The 22,494-nt window shown below is 37.8% G+C and overlaps 2 protein-coding genes and 1 pseudogene across 2 annotated transcripts in view; 1 reads left to right on the plus strand and 2 right to left on the minus strand.

Annotated features, from left to right (window-relative positions):
* The window catches only part of LOC137996698 (ATP-dependent RNA helicase DDX1-like), a 38,656-nt gene extending 37,456 nt beyond the window's left edge, over window positions 1–1,200 (minus strand). Inside the window, exons 1-3 of the mRNA XM_068842237.1 lie at window positions 1,172–1,200; window positions 661–712; window positions 79–142 (exon numbers count right to left, since the gene is read on the minus strand). Coding sequence (XP_068698338.1) covers window positions 79–142; window positions 661–712; window positions 1,172–1,190 — 135 coding nt within the window. The 5' untranslated portion in view covers window positions 1,191–1,200. The remainder of the gene's footprint in view (window positions 1–78; window positions 143–660; window positions 713–1,171) is intronic.
* Window positions 1,201–3,291: 2,091 nt separating this feature from the next.
* On the plus strand, window positions 3,292–22,012 carry LOC137996721 (NAD-dependent protein deacylase-like; annotated as a pseudogene).
* LOC137996706 (epithelial splicing regulatory protein 1-like) overlaps window positions 12,959–22,494 on the minus strand; it is a 30,470-nt gene continuing 20,934 nt past the window's right edge. Inside the window, exons 9-12 of the mRNA XM_068842248.1 lie at window positions 19,768–19,871; window positions 18,936–19,397; window positions 17,994–18,473; window positions 12,959–17,296 (exon numbers count right to left, since the gene is read on the minus strand). Of these exons, the coding sequence (XP_068698349.1) occupies window positions 17,276–17,296; window positions 17,994–18,473; window positions 18,936–19,397; window positions 19,768–19,871 (1,067 nt within the window). The 3' untranslated portion in view covers window positions 12,959–17,275. The remainder of the gene's footprint in view (window positions 17,297–17,993; window positions 18,474–18,935; window positions 19,398–19,767; window positions 19,872–22,494) is intronic.

The following is a 22,494-nucleotide window of genomic DNA, read 5'->3' on the forward strand; positions in this document are numbered from 1 at the left end:
GACTGTACTGGTCGCAATTTCGAGCCCTGTTATATGTGCTGGTGATATTGAACTGCAAAAGCATTATGTTTCTCTTACCATGAGAACATCTCCACCTCCAAGAATCAAAGGAATGGCTTCAGCTTGTACATCAGTTGGTAAACTTAATTAATAAAAAAAAAATTGTAACCACGATACATGTAGGTTTCTGAGGCTCAGGCCCATAACTTGAGAGAAACAAAAATTGATTAATTAATTAATTTAAAACAACATTTGCATTATGCTGTGCTCTCATTGTCGTTTCCTGTAGGATCCTCGCTTCTGCAAACAACCTTTCATTTTTCCTTTACATATAAAAGACTGTTATGTATTGGCAGTGCTTGCAGTTTAATTAATGGACTGCAGTATTAAATGTATTAAGGAATCAGTATCCAAGGGAAAAACACTTTCGAGAAAACACACATTAATTTTACAGTCATCCAAAAAATAATTGGAAGACTAACAAACAGCTTGATGCTGCGATAATAATATCATTAAATTACAACTGTATGTTGTCTCGTATGTTTTATGGGGATAACTTTTGGATCAACAGACTATGATTCACTGTATGGGATAACATACCCTAACTAATAAAAGCATTATGATTAATGAAGACAAGACAGAAAATGCACTGATACTTACAGCCAGTCCATATCCTCCACTGCCTTGCACATCTCAGGCAGTAGACCAAATTCTTAAGAGAACAATGCTAAGTGATTAAAATGTTGTGAATCACTGGGTTTCTGCTGGGTACTGGCTTGATCGAGAGGGGGTGCCCACCACGGGTACGGGTGGGTCGCTGAGCGCCCCACTCCCCTTAGTGGGGCAAATTTTATTTACATCTCATGGCAAAATTGGACGAAAAACTGTAAACCTAATTATTAGTCCTAAAAATTATTAGCGTTATCATGCCATCACACAACATAAAAGCCGTCTAAAAATGAGCAAAGACAGAGCCGGCGACTTCACGCAATTTTGTACACGTGTTTCAATGGGTTCTGAAATGTGTTTCCAAAAATAAGCGGGCGTGGTGTTTGAAATGGCTCAATAGAACCGAAGTTTGGATTTACGCAGTTCGAACTGTTGCAGCTACACCAAACAATAACAGAAAAGCCAAAAACTAGCACTGTTGTTGATCCTCAGTAACCCTCACCTGAAAAATGACCCGCCATTTTGTTTTGTGAAAACACTTGGATGAGAAGAAACTGGAAATAGTAGTGCAAGTCTTACTCTGATATATTTTTGACAGCAAGAAACGCCTTACTTACTTACTCTCGGGCTCTTACAACCATGCAGGGCCCGGTTGTTCAAAAGCCGATTAGCCCTAATCCCAGATTAAGAATTAACCGAGCAGTTTATTTCTCTTCTCCTAAATGCTGTTCAACGCTGATATCCTGCAAAATTTTACATTAGAAGAAGTCTTAATTAAAAAACAAAAATAAGCAAAAGAAACTTTCACAAAAAAGTTGAAAACATGAAACAAAAGTTCAGGCTAATCCTGGATTAAGTTAATCGGCTTTTGAACAACCGGGCCCAGGATGTTAAAAGAATGTCAATTAAAATTGCATTTAACAGGATTTCGTACAGCACACTTACAAACTTACAACTAGCTCCAACCTCAAAATCCTGCTCCTCGCTCAGGTTTTTGCCATCTCCATATGATCGGAACAGGAAAATAGATCAAAATCAAATTAACAAATCATTAAAAGCAGAAATTAATGCACTAGTCATTTGTTTCCCCCAACCCCCGACCCCCGGGGATAGTGGGGACATATGGGGAAATTACTAGGGCAATTACGCGAGATTACGCCACAATTACGCCTCTAGGGGGTAGGGAAATTACAAGATTTTCGTTCCTCTGCCCTTACCCCTCTGGGGACATACAGGGGAAATATCGGGGAATTCTTACCTAGGAGGACTGGGACTGAAAAGAAACGAAGAGCAATGGTAATGAGTATTTTCACACGTGCAAAAAAACAAAAGAACAGCAATCATGTCTAAACTTTTTCTTTGTCTTGTTTCTATCTAGGTCTTTTTTTTTGTTTGTTTGTTTCGTTCCTTATATAGTTCATGTGGCACACACAAATGGCAAGAACTGTATATTGTGGTAATCTCCCTGACATTTCCTTGATGACTCAGAATCTTTTAGGAACAGAGGGGTGGGGGAATTACGTGTGTTTGTCTGCTCTAGTCCCCAGTGGAAATACACCTACTTTACAACCATTCAAATGTAATTTCCCTACCCATCCCCGGGGGTCAAGGGGTGGGAGAAACAAATGACTAGTGCATAATAATTTTGTCTTTCTTGGGGGAAATTTGAGTTTTTGATTGGTTAATTTTATTTTTATCAATTTCCAATGATCCATGACTCCTGTCCCGATCAGATGGCAATGGCAAAAACCTAAGGGAAGCTTGAAAATCGAGCAGGATTTTGAGGTTGCACAGCCGTGTAAATGCAATGATTTTTGGCGCGACGCTAGAAAAATTATCTACTTTTCACTTGCCAAAGGCTGGGAGGCGAGCGACCTTTGAAAGTGGGAGAAATTCGGCTAAATTCTGGAGGCACTCGGCCGTGAGCGGTCTTGGAAGTTGCACGCCTTGTATATTTATTAAAGGGTTACAGGTTGCAGGTTAGGGCTGCAGGTCACTGCTTCACCATAGTTGAAACAACCCAAAACTTTACTAATGCTGACATAAGGCCTAAAAAATAATGTTTCAGCCTAAGGTTAGCATTTTTGTGAAGGTTTGGGTTGTCTCAGCTATGGTGAAGCAGTGACCTGCAACCCTAACCTACAACCTGCAACCTGCACTTTGCACCCTCCGTCTATTTATATTAATGGCGAGCTTGGAAGCACGCGCGTTTTTGAGACGCGGACGGCAACTGGAAGAGAAAATTTTGCGTGCCAGGACAGTGGTGTCTCCCAGACTTTCATACTAATCATCTCTAATGGACAAAAGATACTCAGAAATGTAAATGTGGTTGTGTGACAACAGGTTAAAAGGGAAAACAGTTTACTTCCGGTTGTGACGACGCGTCCGATCTGAAGGGGTCCAAGCCTCCCAAAAACCCATCAAATCATTCAGGATAACGCAGAAAATAGTAGGTGAGTGAAATTTATTTATCTGACTGTCTATAAAATGAGAAAAGAAACATCGCGATTTGAAGTTTTTATGGAACATTAATTTTCCTCGATCAATCGGCCGTTACAACGTTACTGTCTCAAAATAACGTGACGTCACGCACTGTGGCTCCTCTCATTTGTGACGCCTCAGGGTACTGCGTTGCACTGCCACCACGCAGGTGTTCCATACTCAACTCTTGGTCTAACAAATCGGCCCGACAGGTCGCACCATGTAAACCGGCCTTTAAGGAGTTTTAGGCCTGTTCTTTGACATTGGAGCTACAGTGGGAAAGATTTTGCCGGGCGAAATTCGGCCTTCGAGTGTATACCTTCATTTCTTCCGTGATGCATATTATTGTAAATTGTAATAATACAAAAGGTGGAATGATCTAAATTGTGGAGTCTGTGTTAATGATTGGATTGCGGAAGCTAGCCTTGAGGACGTCTCGCGGTTGGGAAGAAGTTGTAAGATTAAGGACGATCATGGCCGAGAGCTCCTTCCACACTACCAGTGAAGCTAAGGCAGAGTTTCGAGATCTGCTTCAAAAGGCGAAACATGTTGTTGTTCTTACAGGTGCGGGGGCAAGTGCTGAAAGCGGTATTCCAACATTTCGAGGCTCTGGTGGCTTTTGGCGAACTTACCGAGCTGAAGAATTAGCAACTCCTGTTGCATTTACAAGAAATGCGTCGCTAGTTTGGGAATTTTATAGCTACAGGAGGGAAGTTGTGTTGACTTAACAGCCAAACAAGGCGCATTATGCCATTTCAGAGTTACAAGAGAGACTCAAACAAGAAGGAAGGACTGTCACCGTTGTGACACAGAATATTGACGAACTGCATCAAAGGGCTGGCAGTAAAGATGTTATAGAGCTTCATGGTAAGTTTTTGCTGTTATTGATTACCATCTGTTCAGGGGCACCCAACGAAAATCTTCGGAGAATTATGTGTTCTGTAGAGTCAAACTGTTCTATGAATTTCGGTTCTACGTTTCCTTCTTTACTAAAAGTTACATCGTCTAAAAGATTCGCAACCAGGAAAAAGTAGTTCCTTACGTTTTCGGAAGGGGTATTTTTGCAATTTTTGTCACCTAGCAATTTCGGAAGAGAAAATGGTTCGGTTGGAAGTCCTCAGAAGGTTACGTTCAGGTAGCAATTTCTGAGAAGGAGATTTCTCTAAAATTTTCGGACATTTTAATATTCAGCTAAGATACAAATGTATCCGAACAGATCATATTTTTCTAAAAGAGGGGGCGTTTAGATAACGGCTTAATATGATGTTTTCACAGTATCTATACTGTAACATTTTAAGCCACTAAGGGTGCTTTCGATTGGGAAATCTGGATTTAGATATTAAATCTGGATCTTCGGATTTCCAATCGAACACAAAATCAGACAACGGATTTTGTGGCAGATTCACTAATTGAAAATCCATGTCGGGTAAGGATTTCAATTAACAAAATCCGTCGCGAAATCCGTTTTCGGATTTTGTGTTCGATTGGAAATCCGAAGATCCAGATTTTAAGATCTAAATCCAGATTTTCCAATCGAATGCACCCTAACTATAGTCGGTATAATTAACGATTAGATCTGTAGCCCGCAATACGGGTCAAGAGCCCAATGATGAGGCGAAGGCGAATGGGGTCGGTACATTTCGCTGACCCCCAGTCCATGGACTACCACGATGGACTACCGAGATGGACTACCTAAATGGACTGCTAAATGGACTACCAAAATGGACTACCTAAAAGGACTGCTAAATGGACTACCAAAATGGACTACCCTAAATTACCTACCTTCAAAAATAAAAAGATTACTAAAGCTTGGTTGTTTTGATCGATCTCCGCCATCTTTTCTTGGTAGGTATGTTATGTATGGGGACACATTATGTACCGATAGTCGTCCATCTCTCGCTATCAATTCTCCCCAACATTGACCCACAGTCCTTAGTACTGAGCAACCGTCCCTAGCAATGATCATTTGTCCCTAGCAATGATCATTTGTCCCTAGCAATGATCAACCGTCCCTAGCAATGATCTTTTGTCCCTACTAGTGATCGACTGTCCCTAGCAATGATCAATTGTCCCTAGCAATGATCGACTGTCCCTAGCACTGATCAACCGTCCCTAACATCCCTGATCATGTGTCCCTATAAATATCTAGTCATTTACCACTCTGTTACTGCAATTGACGGACATTCCCCCGGTCAGCATAAAACTCAGACCGCAGACTACCGTTTGTGTTTAAAACGCGGACTAAGTATTACAGACTGGGTATAAAACATGGACTCTGGTTATAAAAACACTGACCGCGTACTAAATGCACCCTACTGCGGACTGGCCGGGTATAAAATTGTTTTTCTATGGCTGCATCCCGGTGCTCCCTATATTCATTACTCATCTCCCCAAGAAAACCCTGCCTATGGGTCTGTTTTAAGGGGGAAGAGCCCTAACTACACAACGGTTACTCCGGACGGTTTGAATCCATCGTATCTTGGGCTGCCTGACAATAGATCATTGGCAGGGACAGTCCAGTCGATCAATGCTAGGGACAGTCAATCACTACTAGGGACAGTCGATCATTGCTAGGGCAGTCGATCACTAGTAGGGACAAATGATCATTGCGAGGGACTGTTGCTCAGTACTAAGGACTGTGGGTCAATGTTGGGGAGAATTGATAGCGAGAGATGGGCGACTATCGGTACATAATGTGTCCCCATACATAACATACCTACCAAGAAAAGATGGTGGAGATCGATCAAAACAACCAGGTAATTTAGGGTAGTCCATTTTGGTAGTCCATTTAGCAGTCCATTTAGGTAGTCCATTTTGGTAGTCCATTTAGCAGTCCATTTAGGTAGTCCATTTCGGTAGTCCATCGTGGTAGTCCATGGACTGGGGGTCAGCGAAATGTACCGACCCTGCCGAATGGGCTATTGATCCATGGCCCTTGAGGGCGAAGGGTCTAATTGTTTTAGTATCACCCAACTAGTCAGACAGAAAAGGCAATAATAAAGTTAGCAAATGCAAGTTGAGGAAATATTTATTTGGGAATAAAACAAAAGAAAGCGTCATGCTTTTCGCTACTTGAGGACTATTACTAATAGTCCTCTAGTACCGTAGCCAATCAAAATGCAGGATTTGCGTTAGTTCACTAGTTGGGTGAATCATACTAACAAACTTTATACCGACTTTAATACGCTGTTGATTACTGGCTTAAAGCGTACAGTATATAATATACCACACAAAAATTAAGCCATTAGATACTGGCTTAAAATGTAACAGTATATAATATACCGACCAAAAATTAAGTCATTGGATACTGGCTTAAAATGTTACAGTATATATACTGTGTTATTAACATAATAGACAGACCATAGTTAGTGGCTTAAAATGTTACTGTAACAGTATATATACTCGTCTGTGTTATTATCATAATTATGGTATTACCGGTATACATGTATGTAGTGTCATTTTTCTTGGTGATACGAACTTCTCTTTAGACAGTCTTTATACATTACAAGGAGCCAAGAAATGTCTCTCAAATGCTTTTGGCTTAATTTGCTCTTTGAGTGCCCTTGTCTGTTTCTGGTCTGTCTTGAAGTATGTGATGACCCAAAATCATTCATCCTATACATACATTAAGGTACACTGTTCAAGACCAGATGCACTAAATGTTGTCATATAGAGGAAAACAGAAACAGCCCAATTGTTCCAGCTTTACAAGGCAAAGGGTAAGTGACTTTTGAATGGGTATGCAAAAGATTTCAAAAATCTTAACATAGAGAATTCAACAGAAGAGAACCTTTATCCAGGGTTAGGAACCTTTTCTCTGTCAGAGGGAGCTGACACTGCTTGTATGACTAAACACCCAGAGCCAACCTTACTACTCTAGGCCTAAAATTAAGTTAAAATCCCTGGACTTGCCCATTGGACAAGTGGACATGATGATCAATAATTTTATAGAACAAAAAATACAGAAAAAAATAATGCTGTGTATTTTTCCCTGGATATCTTTGGGATTCATTAAACCTTGATTAAGTGGGTTAGCTTGTCAGGTGGGCATTAGTCAACTGGAAGACAGAACTACGGTTTTTTTTTTCAGCTCCGGCTGTTGCAAATTCTGTTGATTTTGCAATAATTTTTTACTTCAAATTTTACAAGTTAATGTACTTGTATTCTGTATTGACTCTCAAAGTATTGTTCATGTTTTTGTAACCAGAAAGAAGTGCACAGCAATGCAAACTTAACATATAAAATGCTTGACAAATTCTGAAAGGCCCACCGTCAACTGACAAACTTTTCGACCCTTTATTTTTGTTATGGAAATTTGCATTGCTTATCGTAGCGATCTGATTGGATGAATTTCACCGTTGGCGGGATTCTCATGCCTGTAGGGTGAATTCCAATGTCTTGTCTTGACTTTTTCCTGTGCTTAATACAGGGCTCCAGATCCTGATGCTAAAGAGGCTAAAATTCCAGAGAAAGATTTGCCCAGGTGCGAAGTATTATGTCTGTTATATTTTTTTTTTCCATTTAATTAAACTGACATATGTACAATGTAAATATTTTAACTATGAATACTTCTGTGCATTGCAGGTGTAGTCGACCCAACTGTGGGGCATTAATGCGTCCTCATGTAGTGTGGTTTGGGGAAAGACTTGATTTTAAAGTGTTGCAAAAAACCAATGATGCCTTAGAAAATTGTGATATGTGTCTTTTGGTAAGAAACTCTATTTTACCTTTTTGGCCATCATTGTGGTCAAGTGTTGCTGTGAGAGGCAGACATAAAATACATGTATTTCAGCTTAATTTTCACGGCCTTAAATTAGTCTACCTGTCAAAGCTTTCTAATTTTCATAGTGATGCATGTACATCAGTCCTTTTGTTAGTACATTTACCTTGTTTTGCATGGAATTTGTACGTGAGAACTGTAATGACCAAGGGAGATTTATAATATTATTCAAAGCAGCAAAAACCCTTCTCTCTAGTAAGAAAGAAGACCTACATGTATCCTTCCCTTACTAGACCGAATAAAACAAATTTGGTCAATGATATTGGTCATTTCTTTATCAATAAAAACGATCCCATTTGTTCCGACATTTAAACCTGTTCTGTGAATTTAAGGAGTGTGCCAGATGACGTGGTTGCTGACAACATTACTTCATTTGACTGTTTCCATCTTGTATCAGACAGTGAAGTCCTCAATCTCATAAAAAAGTCAGGAAAGATCCAATGCCAACATTACTGGTAGTAGACTGTGCTGATGTGCTTCTGTCTGTCATCAACACAAGTCAATGATTAACTTTTCTTTATCGAATGGCTATTTTCCTCTTGATTGAAAGCAGACCCCTGTAACTCCCTTGTTGAAGAAAGAATTAATGATTGGATACCGATTTCAAATCCTAAGACTGGTCAGTAATTTGAAATTTGTATCCAAACTAACAGAGCAAGGCTGACTGTTTGATCAACTGGAAGATTACTTGTCAATGATGCGTTTTTACCTTTTTCCAACACTCCAATCAGCTTATCGTAAAGGCCACAGTACTGAAACGGCATAATTTGTTAAAAGTGCATAATGATCTGCTAATTAATATGAACAGTCAGCAAGTCACCCTGTTGGTCCTACTGGATTTAAGTGTGGCATTTAATACGGTCGATCACAGGATGTTGCTAAATCACGTCTCGAGAGGAGTTGTGGTTTCAAGGGGACTGCTTTAGTTTGGTTTTCCTCATACCTATCGAACAGGCACCTGTTAGTTTTACACGCCCTCTTTGTTTATTTATTACTTTGTCTTTAGTAACTTAACAGCTAATCTCGTTTTCTCGTGAATTAGAACCCATGTTGGGTGTCACAATTGATCAGAATAGAGGTACAATAAGCTAGGACAAGGATCACCCTTTCCTTACGAAGACAACTACAGATTCTAGATTTATACCTGTGGAGACTGAATTCGAACCGCATTTTTTCGCGTCTTTGCTTCTTTCCCATCTTCCGCATCAAGACCTCCTCTTTCGCATCGTTTATATTTTTCCCATCTTACTCATCGCATCGAAAGATTTGAGAGAGACTGAATCTGGAAGAATAAAGCCTTTTATATAAGATCACTGCGTGTTCGAATGACTCTCTTCTACGAACAGTTTTGACATCATTTTGTGGGTTGGCTGGTTTATGATTCAAAGTGTGCTGCCTGTCGCCTACAGCACCAACATGTAACCTTGGATGGACATCTTTCTAATGAGTTCAATCACCATGGAGTTCCTCAAGGTTCTTGTTTACGTCCATTACTTTTCACAGTTTGTTCTAGCAAACTATTTCAGATAATTAACAAGAACCTACCCCATGTTCATACCTATGCTGACGATGCATAGCTTTACATGTACCTTCCCATTTCACCAGGTGGAACTGGTCAGGCACAGGCTATCAAAGCCATAGAGAGAAGCAGATGCGTCGAAGAAATAAGAGCGTGGATCATCACTGACAAGCTCAGGTTATATGACAACAAAACCGAATTCTTGATTATTGAGACGAAGCAGGAACTTGCAAAGATTAGTCCATGTCATCTAACAGCTACGCTAGGAATCTTGCCAGAATGTGGATGGATACGACCCTCACGTTTGCAAAACGTGTTAAGCTGCTTACTTTCACATTATACAACATCAAGCACATCAGAAAGTTTCTAACTAAGGAAGCTACCCAAATACTGGTGCATGCCCTCCTTATTAGCTGAATTAATTACTGCAATAATCTCCTGTATGGCTTGCCTGTGGTTCACGTCGCCAAATTACAGTGTCTACAGAATTCAGCGGCAAGACTTATTTCCCTTACTTCAGGTTTTCATCATTATTAGGCTGGTGCTAATTAATCTCTTCAATGGCTCCCCGTTAACTACAGGATCTAACTTTAAGGTTGCTATATTAACATTTAACCATCTCCTGACTATTTAAAATCTGCTGGTGTCAGACAGAGTAAAATATCTCACTACCAGAGGTTTGTTTATTTGTTTGAGCAGGTTGAAGTTTTGGCAGCTATTCAGCTGACGTGGACCTGCTAATACCCACCCACCCACCCACCCATATACTCACAGAGGACAGCCACAACACCGCAAACTTCATCCCCTACTCTTCTCGAATAGTGTGTGGGCTCTTTAACGTCCCTCAGGGAACTAATGAACATGGAAGATATTTGTGAGACAGGGCCTACGGTTTGTAGTCCTTATCTGAGAAGACTTGAAAGTCTACCCATTTGCGGATGTAATTGCAAAGGCAGCACTTTCTCGTGTTGGGCCGGCCGGAGTTGAACTCACGACCTCCCGCATGGCAGCCCAGTGCTCAACCAAGCCACCGGTGCGCGGCGGTCCGATTATGAGTTAAAAATAGACAGGGTGATGGAATGGCATTAGGGGGAACATTATTTTAGAATTATAGTATATATACCAAAGAGTAAATAAGGCTATTATTGGCGAGACCATAAATCAACTTAAAAGCAGGTGAAATCAAATCAAAAAAATGGTTTTTGATAAGAGGCCAAGACTGGAGCATCTGTACAAAATCCAACAAAGATGCTGATTGGTAGGTTATGTCACGCATCAATTGATTGCAGCATAGTCAACTCTTGTCTTGGCGTCGGAAGTGTAATTGATGTAAGCCAAAATGCAGTTTGGTTGTTGGCGCTTGAAGATGAGATTTCGCAAAATTACGAAAATCGTAGTATTAACCCATTGACGAGAAAAATCGTCTGGCGTTAGACAGAGTAAAATACTAAGTCTGACCGGTTGAGGCCGGTTTGGACGTGTAAGGGTTAATTAAAGGTACACTTTGAATGTACTGTAGTTTAAATGACTCTTGCCTTGGTTTCTTAATTAGCTCCTTTTCAGTTTTCTCTTCACCTTTTCCAAGCAACAAGGATATCAAACTCAACCAATTAAGGGGTCAAGCCCAGGAAACAATTTGAGGCCATATTGGCTGGAAGCAAGTTCATGTGTCGAATCCACTATAAACCATGCTTCCTGATTTGTAATTATGATTGTGTACACATGTTTTACATACAATTTAACAGGCTTCCTGGATAAGGATGATTAACAAAAGACCCTGTTTAACAAAACTTGAATTTAATAGAAACCTGTCCTCTGTTCTTAAAGAGTGGGGCATAAACATTATACTCTCCATAGTAGTTGTCTATTAAGTAGATCATCATAGGTACTAGCCTGTACAAACTACCAGTACTGAGGAGAGAATTCTTATGTGCAACCAGTCTCCACCTTGTAATCTTGTGACTTCATTGTCTAGGTTGGCACATCCTCTGTGGTTTACCCTGCTGCAGCGTTTGCACCTATGCTGGCTAAAAAAGGAGTCCCAGTTGCCGAATTCAATATGGAAGAAACACCATGCACTGGAGAATTCAGGTAGTTAATCAATTAGGTTAAAATCTACTTTAATGCCTAAATTGTGCAAGTTGTCAACATGAAGCCTTTACTTTAATTAACCCTTTCTCTCCTAAGAAGATTATACTCTCATGTCTACGAGGCTATTTTACTAGCGGGGTAGTGGAGTTGAATAGGGTGGCACTTGAACCCAGGAAGTGGATGAACTTGTGCCATGGTAAATAAACCTAATGCCAAGTCGGCTATGTTGTGTTTTGTATGACTGTAAAGAAAACATTTCTTCTATCATGTTAGCAGCTAGCACCCTCTAAATGTGACAAATGACCTTCTTTTTTATAGGTTTCACTTTCAGGGCCCAGCAGGTGAAACTCTGCCTCCATTGCTGGCTGATAAAACAGAGTAAAGGTGACTGTGTGCTTGTCTTTTTTTCCCAAACATTTTAAACTTTTTCAAATATTTCAAATATCAACCTAAGGAAACAAAATGCTTTGGCCACAAAGCAGGAGGTTGGTTTCATGGACAGTGCAAGACCTATGAAAGGACTGCAAGGCGTTCAACACACCTCTGAACATAACCCAAAGACATAGTAATGTTCCAATTAAATGAAAACACACTCCCTTACAGCCATGCCAGTAAGTTCCTGTTAAATTGACAGACACAGGACCGTGCAGATACAATTTAGGGAATGATTCACTTCACCACTGTGATGGGTCCAGCTGTTTATAATATCTTTTAACTATAATAACAAAAAGGGTTGACACACCCAAGACAAAAGCTTTCGTTTGAAGCAGTAAACACAGCAAGTTAGCTTTAGAAACCACCACAAGGGTCTTAGTCTTCAAGGTGCAAGGTTAATTTTCTTCAATTAGAAAAGTAGGAATTGACCCACTTCTCCTTGCCTCTCTCAAATGCTTGACAAAACATGATGAAATCAATAAGCCCCAGACGTTTTCACTCTAAAGGCTGGTTTACATGTACGTATGACGCAAGCATAAACAGCATACGTAGGCACATTTATTTAACTTGTTATAAATACGTGTAATGTCTTTTGTTCTAACGAAAGGAAGCAATTATTACCAAAACGCTACAATAACTGTATCTGCGTATGTTGCTTGTGCTAAATTAATAATATATGCTTGCGTCATACATGTCAGCAATGTGACATCATCTGCCTTGTGGGTAAAATCTGTTGGCAGAGAGATTCAGGAGTGTAATAAAACTTCATTGAGTGGTCATTTGCATGTCCATTCTCTTTATGTAACATCTGCACATATTTTGTGAGCAAGTTTGTGACCTTCAATGCAGACACAAGTGCAAGTGAACGCCAAACAAGAGGCTACTCATTGTCTCTTGATGTTGACCCTTACATACTGACTGGCCATTTGCTCCCATAACGATTTAGGGTTGACTAAGTGAAAGTAAAGCAGCAGACAGTGAAACAAGTTTCTTAATTTTATTTTTGATGTCAAAGAAAGTTTGTTGTCACCAGACAAATTTAACGTAGAGAAAGATTGTTTTCAATGAAATGAGAAATGTGTGGTTTTGATTGCAGATTGAGAAATGGGTCTGGTTCTATGTTACAAGACATTCGTACACAAATTTCAATTCATTTAAAAATATAGCTAAAATAATCTGTAATTTAAGTATTCTCATTGCTATGAATACCTCAGTCCATGCTTTGAGAACTGTAATGAGTGTTCAGCATAAATTTCTGGCTTCTAGAAACAGGTGCTGTTGAAATGATTAAGTTACCCCTTTCATCAACATGAAGGTATTGTTGAACTTTAAGGCAAATAGTACACAGATTGACCAACCAATCACTTCCCAATGATATCATAATGTCAGCAATTAAAAAATGTAGCATTGGGAGCATAGAAATGAAATTGCTCCTCAACCAGACAACATAATTATAGGCATGGAAAGACATAACCAACGATTTAAGAGTAAAAAGGTAAGGCTTGCATTTAAAGGAATATAATCATTTTTGTGGACAACAGGAATAAACTGAAATTGTGAATGCGTTAAAATTCTAGGATGATTCAATGTCCAAGGATATGTTAAAATAATTATTATTGCCAATCTTACAACTATCAGTGAGATAAGGTACTAGAACGTCTAAGCTAGCGCAATTCATGACACTTGCGTCGATTTCAAGATCATTTTCATTCAGAAACCTATCTGGCTTCTGCAAATTTATGTTCATTTTCATTCTGTTTATAAGAAAATTCATGCATGACATTGCAATTTTATGTGTAAAAGTAAAATTATTTTGTGATGGTTACCAAATACCTACTAACAACTGATTGCTAAGTTGTCTATAAACAGAAGATAAGGTTCACATCAAATATAATAGCTTAGTGTTTGTAAATAAGAACGTTATAAAGTTGCACATAAATATTGCATTTTTGTGACAATAAGCAAATAACTGGCGAAAAATAAACTAAAGCATATCCACAGCAGTGTTCTAAGGCATTCTTATTTAATCCCTGTGATGCATAGCGAAAATCAAAGCTATTTGAACCATTAGTCTGTGGCTAAGTGCTAAATTGAGTTTTTCAAATGCCAACTGAGCAATTGTTACTTATGACATTAATGGCAAAAATGGTGCCTCAAGTGATATTTTAATATTGTTGGGAATTTGTCCCAACATTGAAATATCAAAGGTGATTCTTAAGCCAAATATCTTGTTTTTATTTGTTTATACTCCAACTAGCTGAGAAATTCACCATGGAGATAATGTCCGAAATAAAACAGAAAAACCTTTCCTTCATAGCAAGAAATTTAGAGGAATTTTTTGGGCAGAAATATAAAACGTTCTCACATGCCTAATGTGACCACTGGTTTCTATCTTTGTCATGGCATACATGTAAGTAACCTGAAGAACACTTCAGATTTACTGGTTAAATGTGTCTTTGATTTGTTACCGCGACTATAGCGATGTTTCTCCTGAGATCGCCCGTTGTTATTAATATGCCAACCAGAACCTAATTGGCTGTTGAAACCTAAATGACTTCCTTTGTTCCGTGGTTGGCAAAATTATGTGAATATCAAAAGAAATGTGACAGCAATGTTTTGTAAACAAGAAATATCGCTATTAGTCACAATAAGACCAACTCTAACAATCAGAGAATTAATTTCACACATTATGCTACACCGTCTCTAGCCTTTGTGGCAGACATATTTCCGGTTATTGTTTCCCTCCACTGAAAGGTGTTAACGATAACCGGAAATACGTCTCTCACGCAGGCTACACACGAATAAAACCCACACATTAATGCAAGCACTAAGGATACGTAGTAGGAAGGTGGCTGTACTCAGACAAAGCAGATAATAATCATTGTATAGACCTTCTTCATAAATGGCGGTCAATTTATAATTCTTTTTCCAAGTGCAAATTAGCCTACCAAGCCTCGATACCATACAGTGAATTGAAAAGAATTCTTGCTCGAAAATGAGGCTTGGTAGGCTAATTTGCACTTGGACAAAAGAATTATAAATGTGACCGCCATTTATGAATAAGGTCTATAGAGTATCAAAAAATAGCTCTACGTAATCTTGAATAGAATCATCAATAAGACCATAAAATATTTAAAATCAAGTCGACTATCAAACAGAAATTGATACTATCATATAATTACAAATGCACATTATAAATTATGCACTAATTTACAGTTTTTCAATGGCAGTCAAGGAACATTTTCAGCCTTGATATTGTCGTTACTATCACCTTCAACATCATGAGAAGCTAAAAATAATTAATACATGGTGGCATCAAGTGCATAGCTATAAAAGAAAAAACGTAGGCTAAAAATGTTACCTGTTGAACTGGAGTCCTGGTTCCAGCTTGAAATAAATAAAATCTGCATTTTAACACAATTCTATAACTATTGATTCATATCATTTTGGTTATCAAATAAGAACATTATTTATCATAAACACCAATGAAATACCAAGTGAGCTTTCGCACGAAAACATGATATCTTCACACGTGAAGATAATGTTATCTTCACACATGAAAAGATCACTGTTGCTATGGTTATACATGAAAATTGCGCCTTTCGTGAAATGATTTAGTATTTCATTGGTGTTTAGATAATAAATAGAATATTACTTGGCCGCTTCGAGCGTTGAAAAATATTTCACTCATTCGCTACGCTCACGCGTGAAATATTTTTAAACATGCGAAGAGAAATATCTCCGCACGGCCACGTAATATCCTCTATTTTTTCATTTTCTTTTGTCCAAAACAACACCTCTGTGCCCAGTTGTTCAAAAGCTGATTAACCCTAACCCCAGATTAAAAATTAACCAAGGAGTTTGTCTACTCCCAAATGCTGGTCAAGGCTGATATTCAACCAAACTTTACATTAGAAGTCAATCTTGAAACACAAAAAAGCAAAACAAATTTTCACCAAAAAGTTAAAACGAAAATCATTTACGCTAATCCTGGATTAAGTTAATCGGCTTTCCCACAACCGGGCCCTGTTTTACAACATCTGAAAAACCTTCCCTGCGCTTTGGGTTGCAGAAGGAAAGGAAAATATGTCATTTTAATGATGGAATCACATAATGTAAATTCTCGTTAATTACTGTCATTTTTACATTTGCAATAATAATAATATTATTATTGTTCTATGGAAAGGGTGTGTGAGGGTTGGGTTGATGGCAGTTGTTCTAATGAGAACAAAACCAAAATGTGATGATCCCATCACAAAATTGTACCTTTGGTAATAATGATTGTCTTATTCTTGAATTAGTGGTCATATCTTTAACTTTACAGCATTATTTTTACAGTAGGAGTCTACTGCAATAAATTAATATTAGTAGGAACCTTAAGCAATCAAGACATTGACAAGAATGAGAAGCATTCTGCTTACAATGCCGGTGCACTTTACATTTTGGTACATTTATTTCCTCTCATCCTCAGAACGATGTGAAATGGCCAACTTTGAGGTTATGTGGATGGCACAAGCACACTGTAACAATAATTTGTTACACTTCTTTTCTGATTATTGATGCCATTTATTCCTTTTTTATTTATTGTCTGAGCAGTCAGCACACATTTTATATGCAAAACAAGTAGCAATATCAGAAAACCTTTGCAAATATTGAGAAATGATCTACATGTACCTTCAAACGATGTTCTCATTCTCGTTGTTGTCCTTGTTGCGTAAGGTCCCCATTAAGGGTTCACACCAGACACTAAGTCAGTTCAAGCAGAATTACTTAACGAAGCAAGTCTGCCTTGGTATGCTCTATTATCTGTTTTGCAATCATGATTTTGTTTGTCTTTTAATATCTTTTTTTCCACAAATAACTTCTCACTAATTCGATTTTCCTACACTATTACGACTTCTAAAACTCACTGATCTGTCTGTGGAGTAAAATTTTGGAGTCATAATTTCTACTGTTTAATAATATTTTGGACAAAACTTCATTTAAGTTGCTAGGAACGTAGTAATTTCTAATCATTTCTGGCTTCATTCTCTTCAATTAGTATTTTGTAAGTTATTATTACTTTTCACACTTGTATTGAATTCTTATCATTAACTTAAAAGATGTCTCATACCATGTTGAATCATAAGACTGACAGGGCAGAGACAAGCTTAGGAGAGACATTGCATTGAAGCAAACAGCTTGTGACTCTCTGGAAATATACATTCCATTGATTAATTCTAAAATGGTAGTCTTCTGTACGATTTAAATTCAGAAAGTATGATGGAATCTATTCTAGGTCGATTCAACCTTCCGTTCCACTACCTGCCATAGTCTGCAATCTGTAAGGAAACAAATGAATGAGGATGATAGAGGTTAACTTGACTCAAAGTCTGTGTTTTGCCCAACAATCAGAATAATTATCATGTTTCTAATGTTCAATAATGAATGCATAAATAGCAATACCAAAGTTGCTATGGAAACAAAGATGGAGTAATTTTGAAATTTGTATGAAATTGCTCGTACATTTCTTGATTTATGGTCATTCGTGGTGTTTTGAAAGTTCTCAAATTGTACTTGTCATTACTTATACCCATAAATCACAAAATGTGCTTTTAGCTTGCACTTGCACCCATACCGATTTCCTTAACATATAGTCTCTACTTTTGTCATCAATTCCTCCGCCCCTAAGAATGACACCTACAGATTTTACCCTAATGTCAGATGACTTTGCTTCGCAATTGGTCACCCAATAGGGGGTTATAAGATAAATGCACCATGCACTATTAGTGAAAAGGTGGGAAAACAATTTTACATTTTCTTCATTTTCTGCTGAGGAGTAGTTTCGTTTTTGGCATATGTCTCATGCTCTTAAACTCCATCAACTCAAATACATGTAAGAGACGAGGTGCAGTGGATATTTTAATATCCAAAAAGCTCTATGATAGGAAGTGGTAACAAGAAAAGACATAGTCAACAAGAAGAGTCCTTTCATCTTCAATAGTTATTACCAAATCACTCATCGCACTCTAATCTTACCTGGTATCCTTGAAAGAAGGGTATCATTTCATAAGGTTGAGCCAAGTATGGTGGCATTCTCATCCGAACATTTGTATTTACTGGTTGGTAGTAATTCACACTTCCTCCTCCGATGCCATTTGAAGGCACAAGACAGTTGAAGTATGTAGGTGAATGGGGCACATACACTCCAGTGGGACTGCGACAAGCAGGAGGAGGTGTAACACTGTCCGTGTGTCCATTCATGTGTGTCCCGTTAGGACTTACGCCTCCACTATTCAGTGGATATGAACTTGGCAAGCTGAAATGTGAGTTATTAAGTGATGCCACCTTGGTTTGATTGATTGCACTGCTTGTGATTATAGAAGCAATGTCCAGTCCTGAGCAGGGAAATACTTCAATGTATCTCTCTCCCATGTGTTGTCTGTGGAGATCATTGGTAGCTGTCATTGCACATTCAGGTGATATAAGTTGGACATAGGCATCTCCAGAGGGCCGGCCCTTTAAAACGAAAAAAATAAAAAAATAAAAAAGAAGTCTCATCCTTCTCCTCTTCCTAATCATTTAACTTTATGACGAGGCTTTCCTTTCTTTCAACAATATAGTATCGCAGAGTTCGCACAATACACATGCATTGAGGGCTAGTGACTTTTGAGATTGTTCAACCTTTAACACCACCTTTAATTACTGACAGAAATGACCTTTACAGAAACCCTCAAGGAGCCAAACCATGCAGTATAACTAATAGTGTCATACTAACATGAACACATGATAAAGTTTATTTTGGCTTTCAGCATATACAACAATGTCCTCAATGCTTGTAATAACCTCAAAATGTATTTGAAGATTTTACACCAAGTGTACAAGACGGAGGAAAATGTCAATACACACAGTGGGAGAAAATTAAAAGTAATCTGAAATCAAACTATGATGCGGCTTCCCTTTTGATAAGTTTATACTCACTTGTGTGTTGAAAACCATGTGGACTCCACCAGGAACAACAAAAGCAGCATGCTCCCGTAGAAAGTCTAATACATCTTGTACAGTTGCAGAAAAGGGAAGGCCTCGTAGACGCAGACAGTCCTTGCTATTCATGTCATTCACGTATGGTCCAGGCATGAAGAAAGGAGGATGAAGCGGTGGTTGTTGTGTAAGGGGCGGCAGCATGAATGGAGGGAAATAATTATTGTACACAATGTTACTAAAAGAGTTAAGCACTTGTTGCACCTCACTCTGCGAACTACGGAACAGTTCAACATAGCGAGAACCTAGCATACATCTGTGCCTTTGCAATGCTTTGCAACCATGTTCCTCTGTTTCAAATAGAACAAATGCATCTCCCGTTGCCTTTCCAAAGCCATTTCTGACCATAAGAACTCCTGATTCCCCTTTGAACACTGGTGGATCCTCTTCAAAAAATTCAATCTGTACAAATTAGGAAGCAACACATCAATTAAATGCCACACCCAACTAAGATAAATAAAGTATTTTTTATTTTATATTATACATTAACTAGTGTGCTGAATATCTCAGCTTTTGTTTTTCCTTAATACATTTGGCTTAACTTCTCTAACTAGAAGTTCTTATCGAAAAGCTCTTATAAAGCAAACGAAATGTACCAAAATGACTGTTGATCGCGCAAAAACTGTAAAAAACATGATTCCTGTGTTGATTATTAATGTAGGGTTAATAAAATTCAACACCACTCTCAACTATTTTTCGTTTCCCTTACGAGTTAGAGTTAGCAGGGTCCTAGTGTAATCATAAATGGCATTCTTTTGGAGGAAAAGCTCACCACATCTCCTTCCTTTGTGTGGAAAGGCAGTCCCCTCATTCTAATGATAACCTCTGCCTTGTTGGATACAAAATTGGCTGCTATTTGAGTGACATCAACTGGACCTAGAAATATGTTTTGACAGCAATAATAAGACCTATTTCCAACTTGTTATTATTGAAATTGGATAGGAGGGGTAATATAATAACAGTGGGTTTGAAGTTAATTTAGTTTATGAAAACAATACTGGCAAGTAAAGATGAGTTCCAAATTTTGGCACCTTAACTGCTTGAGGAAAAGTGCAAACTCTTTGTGATACTTTTTCATCGAATCTTTTAAAAATGATTTTACCCAAGGTAATTACTTGGTCTGAAAGTTAAAGGTATCAAGAGTCGTCATTACTGACAGAAGTGTTTTTATTCCAAAGCTTTCAGTTTAATTTACGAGGGGTTGAATTTGATGATTCTGATGATTAGTCTCTCTGAGTTAATAGAAAATACTATATATATATATATATCTATCTATTCAAAGCTCTGGTAAACCCATTGAGCACTTTTAGCTGATGATCAATTTATCACGTCATTTCATTATATACATATGGGTATGTCAAACCCGAAGGAAACAAAATCAATTGGAATGATTCACAAATGAGTTTTTCTTTATCATCGAACTCTCTACGTGTATTGTACTATCCACTTGTTTATCCCAGGCCTACTTCTTTTACTAATAAGTTGTCTGGGCTTCCACCTATAAAACGAACCTTGTTCGTCTCGTAAATTTACAGAAAAGAGTGGTGAGAATCATACATAAATCTCATTTTGATGCTCATTCTGAGCCTATATTTAGGAACCTTGGAATCTTAAAACTCCATGATCCATGTTACAGCTTGGTTAATTCATGTTCTCCTATCAAGTCTTCCTCCCAAGTTAGCTAGCAAATTTACTCTAAACAGTCAAATTCACACACATTATACGAGAAACTCTCATTCATTTTGTTTGCCTTTCTGTTGGACTAACATTAAACAATTTTCTGGGACCTAAATGTTACAATTGGCCACTTCGGAAAATTCCATAATACTCTTTGTTTGTTCCCCCAAATTTTGCATAAGCATTGTTGTTGTTTTTTTTTTTTTTGTTGTTTTCTCTTGGGATCATTGTAAGTCCCAGGGGAAGCTGGAAACAATGCTTATGCAAAATTTTGGGGCAACAAACAAAGAGTATTATGGTATTTTCCGAAGTGGCTTATTCTCTTGACAATGACATAATTAATTCTTCTTCTTCAACAGCTTCCTTCAAGAAAGCAATTAAGACATTCTCTTTAACAACTATTGTGAATCTTAGGTATTTTAGGTATTTCTTCCTGTGTCAATTCGTTTTCATCTTGTAATTTTACTTTCACTACATTATATTTAAACACATTAAATATCTAATTTTTGTAATAATTGTATTCTCTGTTGCCAACTTGCAAGTAAATGAGCGCTAGATGTTTTATTTGGGGAGGCCTAATTTATTATAAGCTCGCCACCAATGTAATTCAATTATTTTCTTTCTATCTTCTCTTTTTTGTTTGTTCATATTTGTATCTTAACTTCCTTGTTCTGTGGCAGAAATAAGTATAGGTAATCACATGATTTCGAGTGCAATTTGGAATAAATAAGCAGGAGTAAATTTTTTCGAAGACGACTAAAACTGCAATTTGTAGTATTTGAAAAAAATTACAAGTGATTACTTATTAATAATATACATGAAGAAAAACGCACACATATCACACAATCAGGGAAAAATAGTGCCATAAATTGCACCATCCAGGATGTGCGCTTGATTTGAAAACAAAAGATTTGATTGGTTCTGACCAAACCCTATTGTTTATTAGCCAATCATGATCCAGAATTTTGATGTGAAATTTGCACTGGTGTATTACACTTTTCCCACTGTGTTACAATTGAACTGCACTGCTCCCAGCCAATCAGAACCAAATAATTTTTTCATGTATGTTATTAATAAATAAATAAATATTAAAATGTATCATTCTGGAACATATTCCATAGTAAGGCGTTTGTCCTTCCCTTATGAATCCCACAATTGATGCTTAAGGTTCCAGGTTGGCAATAGGCTGAGTGGGTTATGGAAGGGAAGGACATTAGTTGCCAAAGTTTTCCCCAGCTGCCTTTGGAAGACACCTTATTTCAACAGTCCAAACTTTTCTCATTATTCTTTCACTCTCCCATAACACTTTTTTTTCCATTTCCCTTTCTGTTTGTTTCAATTCTTTCCAGTTACTAGGGGTGCCTTAGGTTGACCCTATTCCAGAATAAGAACACGTGGAGTGATGATTTCACACAGTATGTCTGGCATTTTGAAGCAACAAGTATAATAAAGATATGTTTAAAATGGCATTTTAATGGGTTTCTAACTTCTATTACATATATTCCTATTCTTGAACACCCCCCTAGCCACTAATGACTTTCCTGTCCATTATTATTATATGGCAGAACAAACGTCTGGATGCCCAGAGTAAAAATTAAAAGCTTTGGCTGGGCGGCAAACCGTAACCAACCGCAGCATCGACTAAAATTTGTGGTTAAAATATATATACATGTATATAAATAAATAAAATCTTAAAAGCTATGGATGTCTTAATTACAAAATAAAGATGTTCGTAAGTTGAAAAACATCGTTTATATAGCTGTCCATTATCCTATGGAAACATCTAAGGTATGTAATAAAATTTCGATAATATACAAGACAA

This window comes from Montipora foliosa, chromosome 1, assembly GCF_036669935.1.
Source record: "Montipora foliosa isolate CH-2021 chromosome 1, ASM3666993v2, whole genome shotgun sequence".
NCBI lineage: Eukaryota > Metazoa > Cnidaria > Anthozoa > Scleractinia > Acroporidae > Montipora > Montipora foliosa.